Source organism: Cyclopterus lumpus, chromosome 5 (assembly GCF_009769545.1).
Source record: "Cyclopterus lumpus isolate fCycLum1 chromosome 5, fCycLum1.pri, whole genome shotgun sequence".
Classification (NCBI taxonomy): Eukaryota; Metazoa; Chordata; class Actinopteri; order Perciformes; family Cyclopteridae; genus Cyclopterus; species Cyclopterus lumpus.
Genome location: NC_046970.1, coordinates 812,501 through 825,153, shown reverse-complemented (window position 1 = coordinate 825,153; position 12,653 = coordinate 812,501). Strand labels below are relative to the sequence as shown.

The window sequence follows — 12,653 nt, the reverse complement described above, 5'->3', positions numbered from 1 at the left end:
TTTGTGATACTTTAGTAGCACATTGTAGCACTTAAGTAGCACGTTATTAGCATTGTGTAGCACTTTAGTACCACTGTAATGGCATTTACTTGTGGCACTTTGTAGCACTTTATATCACTTTATTAGCACTTTGTAGCACTTTCTTGATTCTTGTTCTGAGTTCGCACTTGTAAGTCGCTTTGGATGAACGCGTCAGCTAAATGAAATGTACACTAGAACATCCTCTGACCTTTGACCCTCACATCGATCGGCACAGGAACAAGAAAGACAAACTACCAATACTTTATATGAAATGTTATGGCACACTAGTAGGATTTTAAACTCTGGTGCATTAAGGGAAAAGAGAGTCTTGCTTTTCATCTTATTTTCTTCCACATATGTAAACAAATACAAAGTGAATTTTGATTAGAGAAAACCAACTCCTGATAAAAAAAGTTGTTTACTCCGTGAATAAATGTGTTGTTTATCATTCAGTTGTGTATTCCCATTGTTAAATTCAGCAGATTAACTTTTCTTTATCAAATAACTTATTTTAAAGCACACATATATCTTTACAAAATACTTTTCATATGTAAAAGTATTTATATCAATAGAAGGAAAACAACTCCAGCCAAGAGATGTTGAACAACTATTAAAAACACGGCCTGTTCAATAAATAAATCAGATCAACTTCAGTTCACCGATAAGTTCAGCAGACACGTTTTATTAAATATAGATTTATATAAAGAATTTGAGAACAAACAATACATAATATTACATAAAGCATGTCCTTTAAATCAGAATGAGCTCTTCACACCAAATAGTTATTAAAGTCAGCGTTGGGAAACAAATTAGGATTCATTAACAAAGATTTGATGATATTTCACAAAAAAATAGGTTTTACAACAAATTCACATTTTTAAACTCACCCGTTTGCCTCACTTATTATTTTATAATAAACACTCTATTTTCACTACAGTCTTTTACTAGCAATAACTATACATCTGTATGATAGGGGCTCATGTTGAATTCCCAAATAAAAAAGCCTAAATAACTAATTTACAACCAGGAAGAGGAGGAAGGGGAGCAGGAAGGGGAGCAGGAAGAGGAGGAGGAAGAGGAGCAGGAAGAGGAGCAGGAAGAGGAGGAAGAGGAGGAGCAGGAAGAGGAGGAAGAGGAGCAGGAAGAGGAGCAGGAAGGGGAGGAAGGGGAGCAGGAAGAGGAGCAGGAAGAGGAGGAAGAGGAGGAGCAGGAAGAGGAGCAGGAAGAGCAGGAAGAGGAGGAAGAGGAGCAGGAAGAGGAGCAGGAGCAGGAAGAGGAGCAGGAAGGGGAGGAGGAAGAGGAGCAGGAAGAGGAGGAAGGGGAGCAGGAAGAGGAGGAAGAGGAAGAGGGGTCCGTCAGCTGTTCAGCCCTCATTTCTGCAGCAGCACACAGCTGAACATCTTTTCAAGTAAGGACATGAAAGCCGAGTGTCTTGAATCCGGTCTGCAGAGGACAGAGAGATGAGTCAGGCCTTTCAGTATCATCTACAACAACAACAACAACAACAACAACAACACATTTACTCACAGTGTTGACCTGAGGAGTTGGTTCTTCTGGTAAAGGTCCTCCACATCCGGCTTCCTCCCCTGCTGCTCCTTCGTGATCTGGTCCCAGATGTCCGTGTTCACCCACAGGGCGCCGGGCAGCGTGAGGCTGGCCCGGGTGCAGGTGATCCAGCGGCACAGCGGGCAGGTCACGCTGCGGATGACCCCGTCCAGGTAGGACAGCCGCTCCAGGCACGGCGCGCAGAAGGTGTGGCTGCAGTGGAGCACCCTGGGGACGCGCTTGCTGCGAGAGTACTCAGAGAAGCACACCACGCACTCCAGCTCCTCGTTCACCAGCATCTCTGCAGGTGTACCGCTCTCCAGGTGAAGTCTCCCAGGTGAAGTCTCCCAGTCTCTCCAGGTGAGTCTCCCAGTCTCTCCAGGTGAGTCTCCCAGTCTCTCCAGGTGAGTCTCCCAGTTTCTCCAGGTGAAGTCTCCCAGGTGAAGTCTCCCAGTCTCTCCAGGTGAGTCTCCCAGTCTCTCCAGGTGAGTCTCCCAGTCTCTCCAGGTGAAGTCTCCCAGGTGAAGTCTCCCAGTCTCTCCAGGTGAGTCTCCCAGTCTCTCCAGGTGAGTCTCCCAGTCTCTCCAGGTGAGTCTCCCAGTTTCTCCAGGTGAGTCTCCCAGTCTCTCCAGGTGAGTCTCCCAGTCTCTCCAGGTGAGGTTCCCAGTCTCTCCAGGTGAGGTTCCCAGTCTTCCCAGTCTCTCCAGGTGAAGTCTCCCAGTCTCTCCAGATGAGTCTCCCAGTCTCTCCAGGTGAGTCTCCCAGGTGTACTGCTCTCCAGGTGAGTCACCCAGGTGTACTGCTCTCCAGGTGAGTCTCCCAGGTGTACTGCTCTCCAGGTGAGTCTCCCAGGTGTACTGCTCTCCAGGTGAGTCTCCCAGGTGTACTGCTCTCCAGGTGAGTCTCCCAGGTGTACTGCTCTCCAGGTGAGTCTCCCAGGTGTACTGCTCTCCAGGTGAGTCTCCCAGGTGTACTGCTCTCCAGGTGAGTCTCCCAGGTGTACTGCTCTCCAGGTGAGTCTCCCAGGTGTACTGCTCTCCAGGTGAGTCTCCCAGGTGTACTGCTCTCCAGGTGAGTCTCTGCTCTCTGACGGCGGGGCTGGCTGCCTCCTATAAAGCCGTACCCTTCGAACATGACTCAGACTTCCAAGGAAGCGGCTCAGGTAAAACTCTTCTCTGGAATATAACAACATAAACAGCCGCTGGCCTCCAGGTGAGATTATAGAGATACGAGCTCATCTTTATTTATAAAGGACTTTAAACCTTGAACCCTTGGACACATTTTGAAGAACAGAAGCAGATTTCAAAAGGAGGTTTTCTAAAATGTCCTGACAAGCAGGAATTTATTTGCATTTACTATGAAAACATACGTCACACAAGATTAACTGAATCTGGGAATCTGCAGAATAATCACACACAAATGCATCATCATCGTCATCTGTCCGTTTCAAGATGGTACCAAAGAAGAACAAATATGCAAATCTCTGCTTCCGACCGTTTCTTTCCTGTTGAACATACAGTTGACAGGAACATCACGTAATTGCACAAGTCATCATTAAATATGCGCGCTGGCGTGTTGCCATTAGAACTGTGACAGAAGTTGAGGCAGTTTCTATAAATAAGAGAACGAAAACAACCAAAAAATTATCAAAAAGAAAATATACAGAAACAAATGGCGGTTCTCTTCATATGGACCTTTATAGTTTGGTGCTATACTGGTCAGCTAAGCCAATTACAAGGAGATACTGGTCTCTATTTACTGGGTTCACTGGTTGGCTCGTGGGTTGACCGGAGGGAACATCTGGACGTCAGACTTTGACCACCAATCACATCCACAGAATGCTTCTTATCTTCTGAGATAAAGAGAGAGATAAATACACTCGCAGGGCGACTGCTTGGCTGGTCTGGTGCATCATGGGATATAGTGGGTGAAGTTTTAGTACGATAACATTGTTGTGAACTGGTTTGGGACTTGTTTTCTTATTCCTTTCACGGGTCACATGGGGTCATCCAGCGTCCTGTTACCCTTCAACATGGACTCAGCTCTTCTGAGGTGCCACTCATTCTTGGGTGGTGAGGGAGGAGCGCCTTCCAGGTCGCTGTGAACCCTTCATCTGTGAGATGAAGGGTTCCATTTCATCTGGAGGGCAACACATTACTAAGGAAACATGTAAGCGCTGCACCTCCACCCAGAGAGAGAAGGTGGAGGCACCGGTTCTTCAGCTGTGTCACCCGACACCTCGAGGGAAACAAGACTGACAAATACAAAAGAGCGTTCTGTGCATGAATGCTCGTCAAAAACGTGACTCAAATTAAGTTGAAGACCGTTCTAATGCACAACATCTTTTCTGCTCTCCCAGCTGGAGTCTCTGGGGTCTGATGGAGGCGAGTCAACACTAGAGGGAGACGCCTGCTGAGAGAAGGACCCACTGAGGCGCTTATGAGAGATGTTGGAGCTGCAGGAGAACAAAGGGGCATGTTAGCATGTGACCGGCCTCCAGCATGGCAGCTTTAGTTCTACACTCTTCCACAACCCATGAGCCAAGTGTGTTCCTACCGCTGACATAAACCACTGAAGCACAGAGTGGATCACAACCGTTTTAATAAGCTCCTCCCACCTCCCCCTCTCCATCCTTCGTGGGCGAGTTGGCTTTGAGTTTCCGCCATCCAAAGTCCATGGTGGTGGTCCTGGAGGGGTACCAGGACTGAACATCCCTCCCCCACGTAGTGTGTTCGTAGAATGTGGAGTCCACTAGCTGGCTCACCTGCAGGGGGGAGCTGCGTCCTCTCACTCCTGGGCTATGCTCCTCAGCACATACTTGACTGTGTAGGCGAATGCTGCGAAGCCCACAATCACAAACAGGTTGGCGAGAGCCCCCCCTAAAAGTCCGTGGTTGCGATTGGCCTGCTGCAAGCCGGGGGCGGGGTTAACGCCCCCCAAGGGGGCGGGGCCTCCGTTAAGGGCGGGGAGCCCGTAGTGGGCGTGCTGAGGGTCCCCATCAGGAACCACATCGGGTAAGGGGAGGGGCTGAGAGCGGGCGCTCAACTCCTCCTGGGCCTTCTGTTTCTGCTTCATCTCCTGGTGGAGGAGAAGAGAGACATCGGAGTGTTAGAAACAAAAAACATAGAAAGAGTCGACGACAACAAGTTAGAGACCCTGGACTTACGTCGACTACGTCAGGAAACAGCTCACAGAACACTTTATCCTTCAGGTTGAAGGCCAGGCTTTGGGCTGACAGCTGTCTCTTCTGAACAAAGAGGACATCAAATATTTGAGGCATCACAGATGGGTTATTACCATTATTATGTGCTGCACGTACGGTCACTTGTTTGCACTCACTGTATAGTCGGAGGTCTCGATGCTGCCGAGGGTGGGGCCTTTCTCCACCATGAAGCTCAGCAGACCTGTGAGGATGGTGGAGACGGACCACGCCGGGTTCCACGTGTCTGGGTGGAAGTCTGTGATGGACAAACATAACCTGAGGAGGAAACCGGGAACAGCGTTACATGAAAATGACCAACGTTATTTTAAAAAACTCATATATATATATATATATATATATATATAATATATTCTTACCTTGTATTGCACTTAAATCTCCCGTTTGGTGTTATCATATAGATGCTTGGTGGTTTAAAAGGAAATTCACGAGGAAATATGAGTTTCCCGTGATAATATCCCCCTGAGGAAAATGGATTTTATGGCATCACTTGACACGAAAGAGAAACGCAGTCACAGAAGTTATGAGTCGTGTCCACGGTCAGCAGGTTTTACCTTCATATGGAGTTTTCTCAGGACCTCGGACGACATAGTGCCTGGAGAAGACAAAGTATTTACATCAGAGACTTCTATGTTCTCCAAGTGTTAATCTAACCCAAGATTGAGGTCGAGAAATAGAGAAATGATTACAGGAACCTGGAAGAAAGCCACACGACTGGTAGTGATGCATAACTTTTATTGTTCACATGCAGGCTGCTGGAAGTCATATTCATTTTAGGGACTACTGAGGTTTTCACTGGAAGATGAAATGTACAACTAGTTGCTGTTCAACATCACCTGACGAGGTATAAACTTAGGCTTATCTTTATTACACGTTCAGGCTTTTACCATAAAAAGGTATAATAACCGGCCTTCTGTTGTCACTTATTTTTTTGATGTTTCAGGCATCAGCAAAGAGCCTTTGGGCCAATGAAACCATCACACAACACTTTCCTCCTCTGATTCACTGCTCTGCCCTCTTTACTTACAGCTCTCTCTTTTTATTATGCCAATAGTTTTCCATTCATACTACTTTCCACTGAAGAAATGTTTTAACAGTTGATGTTTTAGGCCCAGCGCAGTCTCAGAGATATCTTTAAACGTGGAGGAGTATCTTTACAGGAGGGTAGAAGAACTTTTTGAAAAGGAGCCGACAGGGCAATTCATTTAAACGTGAGGACTTTCATCCTCTAGTCCAAGCTGCTTGGACAGTTGTGTTCCTGAGCCGACAATTATCTCTGTCTTATAAACGGTGTTGTGGCCCTTCAGGCCCCGAGGAAACCAATGATATGTCCCACACAGCCAGAAGCTGAAGTACCAGTTTCTGCTCCTCTTATGAGGAGGTTAACTTCCTTTTTTGTAAGTAAATCTTTGGCCGCAACATTTCTTTTCTGGACCAAAAGAGTCGTAGTGATTTAGTAAAAACATGTCAGAATTAGAGGATGTTTCAACAGTCCAGCTTAGAGCAGTGCAATGCAGCGCCTGGCCGTGGTGGGGGAGAGCTCACCACTCGAGGATGTTGGAAGGGAGCGGCTCTGCACAGATGTAAGGCACCGGGTCTTTCTTTATCCGGAGGTAGTCCTGCTTCAGGCGCTGCGTGGCTGTAGTTGGAGCTCTCTTGTTCCCGTTGTTGTTCATCTGAGGATTCAAAAAGGACTCAATGAAATTCATCTTGAAACGTGTTGCTGACACAATGAGGCACCATTTAACGTGTAGACTTCCTTTACTGGAGACATTCTGCTTTCTGGCAATTTATCCTTTTGCTTTTGACTGATGACATTTGGTCAAAATGCATAGAAAAATATATACAGCGTACAGTATGACTCGCTTTATATAAACGTATCTTTATTTGATAGATAATTATTAATTAGATAACATATTACGATAACTCATCTTGGTCAGTAGAAGGCTGTAAGTGGACTTCAAGTGGAGCTGATGAAAGACTAACTGTACATTTAGTGGGTGCTCGGTAGAGATTGGTTAATGTTGATGGTAATAATTGTACCAGTCACATCTCTCATACTGCAATTAATAACAAATAGTGTCATTCTGAAGACTAGCCCCTTTAGGCCATATTGTTATTTATTTTAATCCTGCAATTAATGACCGATATATGGATTACCCATTAATGTGTGAAATGCCAATAAGGAGCTTGACCCACAGTTGGAAAGATAGTCAATTTACAAAAAGGTGTCTGGTTACACAGACGAGCCTCTCTATTAAAGTTGTAAGCAGCTAGAATTGTGCCGTTTATTGTTGAGCACTTTGACACACTTTATACTGTCCGACCTTCTGAGAGACCCTGGACCCCGAGGTGCACCCCGAGGTGAGGTGCTCCCCGAGGTGAGGTGCACCCCGAGGTGAGGTGCTCCCCGAGGTGCACCCCGAGGTGCACCCCGAGGTGCTCCCCGAGGTGAGGTGCACCCCGAGGTGCTCCCCGAGGTGAGGTGCTCCCGGAGGTGCACCCCGAGGTGCTCCCGAGGTCATGTCATGGGTGTCTACGACACATCCGCATGGTGAGTTAAAACTATCGGTTAAGTGTTGGTTGTGATTTACAGATGACTCGTCCGCGGACATCAGCTGCTCTCTAACCCGCAGTTCCCTTCCTGATAACCGGCTGCTTGGCCTTAGTGTTGATGTTCGCTCCGGCTAACCCGCTAACGTCCCCGGCTCCGCACCGACCGACAACCGGCTGGAAGTGAAACGTCGGCTCGACTTCAAAGCGCCGAAGCTCGTTCGCCCTCCGCTGGTTGTTGCGTGTCAATCACAGCTGCTGTCCAGCAGGATGACACACAGCTGATAAGAAGTGTGTGCGCAACGTTAAAGGAGGCCGGAGCTGTGTTCGGCTAGCTGGCGTTAGCAGCGGCTAGCACGAGCCGTTTGGTTACGACCGCCAGCCGCACTCCACATCTCTTCCCGGGGCAGAGGACGCGGAGCTCGGACATACCTCTCCAGACGCTCCGGTGACCAGAGGGATTCGTGGCTGGACACGAAATCAAGCTGTTGTTATGTTGTCAGACCCCAAGGCGATGAGACGATGACACAAACGAAGCTGTAGCTATCGACAGCAGGACGCTTCCGGTTTCCTGCAGGACGCTTCCGGTTTCCTGCTTCTTCTACTTCTGCTTGTTTAACGGCGGCTCGCTTCCCTTTGGTCGCATTACCGCCGCCTTTGCAAGTGGTGACAACGCGTTCTGCAGTCTTCTTCTGTGACTTCAGATGTTCCACTGCCCCGCAGTGTGTGTGCGTGCGTGGACGTGCCCCGCAGTGTGTGTGTGTGCGTGGACGTGCCCCGCAGTGTGTGTGTGTGTGCGTGGACGTGCCCCGCAGTGTGTGTGTGGACGTGCCCCGTAGTGTGTGTGTGTGTGTGTGGACGTGCCCCGCAGTGTGTGTGCGTGGACGTGCCCCGCAGTGGGTGTGTTCGTGGACGTGCCCCGCAGTGTGTGTGTGTGTGTGGACTTGCCCCGCAGTGTGTGTGTGTGCGTGGACGTGCCCCGCAGTGTGTGTGTTCGTGGACGTGCCCCGCAGTGTGTGTGTGCGTGGACGTGCCCCGCAGTGTGTGTGTGCGTGGACGTGCCCCGCAGTGTGTGTGTGTGTGTGTGTGGACGTGCCCCGAAGTGTGTGTGTGTGTGCGTGGACGTGCCCCGCAGTGTGTGTGTGTGTGTGTGGACGTGCCCCGCAGTGTGTGTGTGCGTGGACGTGCCCTGCAGTGTGTGTGTGGACGTGCCCCGTAGTGTGTGTGTGTGTGTGTGGACTTGCCCCGCAGTGTGTGTGTGTGGACGTGCCCCGCAGTGTGTGTGTTCGTGGACGTGCCCCACAGTGTGTGTGTGTGTGTGGACGTGCCCCGCAGTGTGTGTGTTCGTGGACGTGCCCCGCAGTGTGTGTGTGCGTGGACGTGCCCCGCAGTGTGTGTGTGTGTGGACGTGCCCCGCAGTGCGTGTGTTCGTGGACGTGCCCCGCAGTGTGTGTGTGTGTGTGGACGTGCCCCGCAGTGTGTGTGTGTGTGTGCGTGGACGTGCCCCGCAGTGCGTGTGTGTGTGGACGTGCCCCGCAGTGTGTGTGGACGTGCCCCGCAGAGTGTGTGCGCGTGGACGTGCCCCGCAGTGTGTGTGTGTGTGGACGTGCCCCGCAGTGTGTGTGTGCGTGGACGTGCCCCGCAGTGTGTGTGTGTGTGTGGACGTGCCCCGCAGTGTGTGTGTGCGTGGACGTGCCCCGCAGTGTGTGTGTGTGTGGACGTGCCCCGCAGAGTGTGTGCGCGTGGACGTGCCCCGCAGTGTGTGTGTGCGTGGACGTGCCCCGCAGTGTGTGTGTGGACGTGCCCCGCAGTGTGTGTGTGGACGTGCCCCGCAGTGGGTGTGTTCGTGGACGTGCCCCGCAGTGTGTGTGTGTGTGGACGTGCCCCGCAGTGTGTGTGTGTGTGGACGTGCCCCGCAGTGTGTGTGTGTGTGGACGTGCCCCGCAGAGTGTGTGCGCGTGGACGTGCCCCGCAGTGTGTGTGTGTGTGGACGTGCCCCGCAGTGTGTGTGTGTGTGGACGTGCCCGCAGTGTGTGTGTGTGTGGACGTGCCCCGCAGTGTGTGTGTGTGTGGACGTGCCCGCAGTGTGTGTGTGTGTGGACGTGCCCCGCAGTGTGTGTGTGTGTGGACGTGCCCGCAGTGTGTGTGTGTGTGGACGTGCCCCGCAGTGTGTGTGTGTGTGGACGTGCCCCGCAGAGTGTGTGTGTGTGTGGACGTGCCCCGCAGTGTGTGTGTGTGTGTGGACGTGCCCGCAGTGCGCTGGCCCTTGTTTTCCGTCCTCCCACACTTCCACTTCCACTCCCGACATCTCCCTGGACCCGAGTCCTCTACAGGACGAGTCCTCTAATATCGAGGCAGCCCCTCCCCTCCTCACCATCTGGCCTCATATGTTCCATTAAGGTGAACATGAGGTGTGAACCTTGATGTACACAGAACATCTGGCTTCTCCCTCTGCACATGTCTTAACCTCCAGTCCACTGGCCACCAAACGTGTAGTATTAAAGGTGTTATTATTCTCAACCATACATGATTGTTGGCTTGCCTGCAAACTAAGACTCATGTCAATCATATCAAGATGATGCACGGCTGCTCTGAAGATTATTGGCGTCCTCTAGACCTCAGAAGTGGCGTTCATCCCTTTGCTCTGAAAGTGACGGCTTCTCCACACAAAGCCTGGTTCTGATTCCTGTCATGTGCCCTCAGCTCTTCTGTTCTCCTGCCTCACCAACTTCTGGATCAGAAACGTCACTTTTCATCTGGACTTCACTACCCACAATGCAGCGCTGTGTTTCCCTCCACAGCTGCAGCACACCTTCTCTTTTTTTTGCCCAACTTCTTGCCTGTTGACACATCTCATGGGTTTAGGAATAATTTCCCTTTCATTGTATTTTTAACAAATCCAAAATATAGTTGGGACGTCTTTGACATCAAACTCTATCAGAACTGTTTCCGTCATCTCCGTTACGAACTCATTCTCCGGTTTCCTTCTTCATTTGTGTAGCTGATCTGAAATATTATGCATACAAAAGAAAGTACAATCATATTTAATAAATAGCCTACTGTGACGCCTGGCATATCATTTTTAATAAAGGATTATCTTCTCTTATTAATCACTGAGACATGCATGACCCAACAACCAGCTTCAGGTCCTCTTCAATGAAACGAACAAAAACATTCATGTTTTAGGCCGTTTACTGTCGGCTATTTATTTTATTTCTGTCACCAGTTTCAAAACATTTCTCAGTTTACAAACTCAAATGATAGAAAACGTTAAAGGGCTCTTCCCTCGTCAGAGAGAGTACAGGTTCTATGTTCAGCTGTGTTTCTGTGTCTAAAAAACAAACATAGGCCATGTCATCGGGTTTTTTGTCTTGAGCCCAGAGATTATACAATTTATTGTAAAGTTTGAAAGATTTGGGCATTTACCAATATCGTGTTACATTATGGAAAATATAATCCAGTGTTTAAGACTAAAAGACTTCAAAAAGTCCCCCAACTTTATGGAAGTGCAACACTACATAGTTGACGTGCATTGCCCTTTAAAACCATCAAGGAGTCTTTGTGCAGAGATCTTCCAACATGGTGGTGTCAGGGCAACTGAACTGTTTACACAATACATCATAACATCTGGACAAGACCACGTTATATGATCTTGACTTCACATATTTAGAAGAACAATGACAAGCCGCCATAGAATAGCTGTAACTCGTCCTGCAGCCTCTCATGGTGGAGAGCGGTCAGAAGAAGTGCTGCTCAGTGGTGACTGGGGGCTGAACTGGACGCTCCTTCTCCTCAGCTTCTCGGGCTTGAGAGACGCGAGGAGAGAAAACTCGCGAAAGACATCAACACAGGAGGTGTCACCTGCAACGGGGGACACTGAGGTCAAAGGTCGTTCCACCGCAGCGTGGAGACTGCAGTCTCTTTTAGCCGTGCTTTATGAACATGTACAAAAGATGACCCTTCTAAATGGGACTCTAAATGGGAAAGAGTGATGAGCATCCTAAGATCCTGTATGTTTAAGCCACCACCAAATTATACCTGAACTCATGGGCTTATATACTAATGTCATGAAATGAAGTGTACCATACTTACCCATTCTCTGTGACCCAGTCTATAAAATATATGTATTGAACATCTTTAGTGCGACCTATGGGATGTCTGCATTACAGCTCTAGGACCTACGCCCCTCCACAGAAGATGTGTGTCCTTCATTACTCCCCAGAAGCCCACAAACATCCAGATGCCCCCCCCCCCCTAACAGCCCGGGATGCTTCACTCACTCGATCCCGAGCTTCCTGTGGTTTAACTCTCCTGCTGCTCGGGGCCCCTGTGGTAACACAAGCAATGGCAGTCAGTCAGTGGTTAGTGCAACATGTGATCATGTGATCATGTGATCATGTGATGTGGTTATTTGAGCTGGTCACACAGTGAAGGAGCAACAACACCGTGGAGACACTGAACCATTCAAGGAACTGAGATACATAAAGTTATCTTCACGTGTGGAGACGTGTTCACCTCCTTCATGTGTTATCGTGACAGGAAGTGGATTGAATGAGCCCAGAAGTGTGGAGCATTCTCCCAACATCACAGCCACATGTCTTTAATGTAACTCAGCAACGCATGGCTGCTCTGTTGAGAGAAGGTTCTGCACAGGAGAGGAGACAGGAGACAGGAGACAGGAAGCAGGAAGCAGGAAGCAGGAAGCAGGTTAGTTCAAGAGTTTCTGTTTTATTGGATGTATTTGTGGTCTGTTTCCCTCTCAGTGCTTCTACAGACAAGAAGAACGTATTCCAAAGAGAATAAAAAGACATGAACCAGATCAGACAGTCAGGAGACTATTTACAACAAGTTAGAACCAACACACACCGGACACCACGGTTACACCTGGGCTCCAGGCCTGAACCCTTCTTCACGAGACCGGTTCTACTCGCAGAACATTGGAACACTGTAACACATTGGACCACTGCAGAACATTGGACCACTGCAGAACATTGGAACACATTGGACCACTGCAGAACATTGGACCACTGCAGAACATTGGAACACTGCAGAACATTGGAACACATTGGACCACTGCAGAACATTGGACCACTGCAGAACATTGGAACACTGCAGAACATTGGACCACTGCAGAACATTGGAACACATTGGACCACTGCAGAACATTGGACCACTGCAGAACATTGGAACACTGCAGAACATTGGAACACATTGGACCACTGCAGAACATTGGACCACTGCAGAACATTGGACCACTGCAGAACATTGGAACACTGCAGAACATTGGAACACATTGGACCACTGCAGAACATTG

The 12,653-nt window shown here is 49.2% G+C and overlaps 3 protein-coding genes across 5 annotated transcripts in view; all 3 read right to left on the bottom strand.

The window, feature by feature from the left end:
- Window positions 1-1,298: 1,298 nt before the first annotated feature.
- On the bottom strand, window positions 1,299-1,952 carry LOC117731295 (RING finger protein 223-like). The gene is made up of 2 exons (XM_034533550.1): window positions 1,549-1,952; window positions 1,299-1,464 (listed from the first exon to the last, which is right to left on the bottom strand). Exons 1-2 carry the CDS (start codon window positions 1,863-1,865, stop codon window positions 1,392-1,394), a joined length of 390 nt encoding a protein of 129 aa, XP_034389441.1. The 5' UTR covers window positions 1,866-1,952; the 3' UTR covers window positions 1,299-1,391.
- A 923-nt stretch (window positions 1,953-2,875) lies between these two features.
- On the bottom strand, window positions 2,876-8,004 carry ube2j2 (ubiquitin-conjugating enzyme E2, J2 (UBC6 homolog, yeast)). The gene is made up of 8 exons (XM_034533486.1): window positions 7,772-8,004; window positions 6,332-6,462; window positions 5,341-5,381; window positions 5,146-5,248; window positions 4,906-5,044; window positions 4,733-4,813; window positions 4,331-4,644; window positions 2,876-4,021 (listed from the first exon to the last, which is right to left on the bottom strand). The coding sequence occupies exons 2-7, from the start codon at window positions 6,460-6,462 to the stop codon at window positions 4,354-4,356; spliced, it is 786 nt and encodes a 261-aa protein (XP_034389377.1). The 5' UTR covers window positions 7,772-8,004; the 3' UTR covers window positions 2,876-4,021; window positions 4,331-4,353.
- A 2,509-nt stretch (window positions 8,005-10,513) lies between these two features.
- LOC117730889 (arf-GAP with coiled-coil, ANK repeat and PH domain-containing protein 3-like) overlaps window positions 10,514-12,653 on the bottom strand; it is a 41,560-nt gene continuing 39,420 nt past the window's right edge. For 2 of the 3 annotated variants that reach the window (XM_034532942.1, XM_034532944.1), the window contains exon 25: window positions 10,514-11,200. In XM_034532942.1, the coding sequence (XP_034388833.1) occupies window positions 11,061-11,200 (140 nt within the window). In that variant the 3' untranslated portion in view covers window positions 10,514-11,060. Of the gene's footprint in view, window positions 11,201-11,619; window positions 11,667-12,653 lie in introns of all 3 variants that reach the window. The other variant, XM_034532945.1, reaches the window with a different exon arrangement.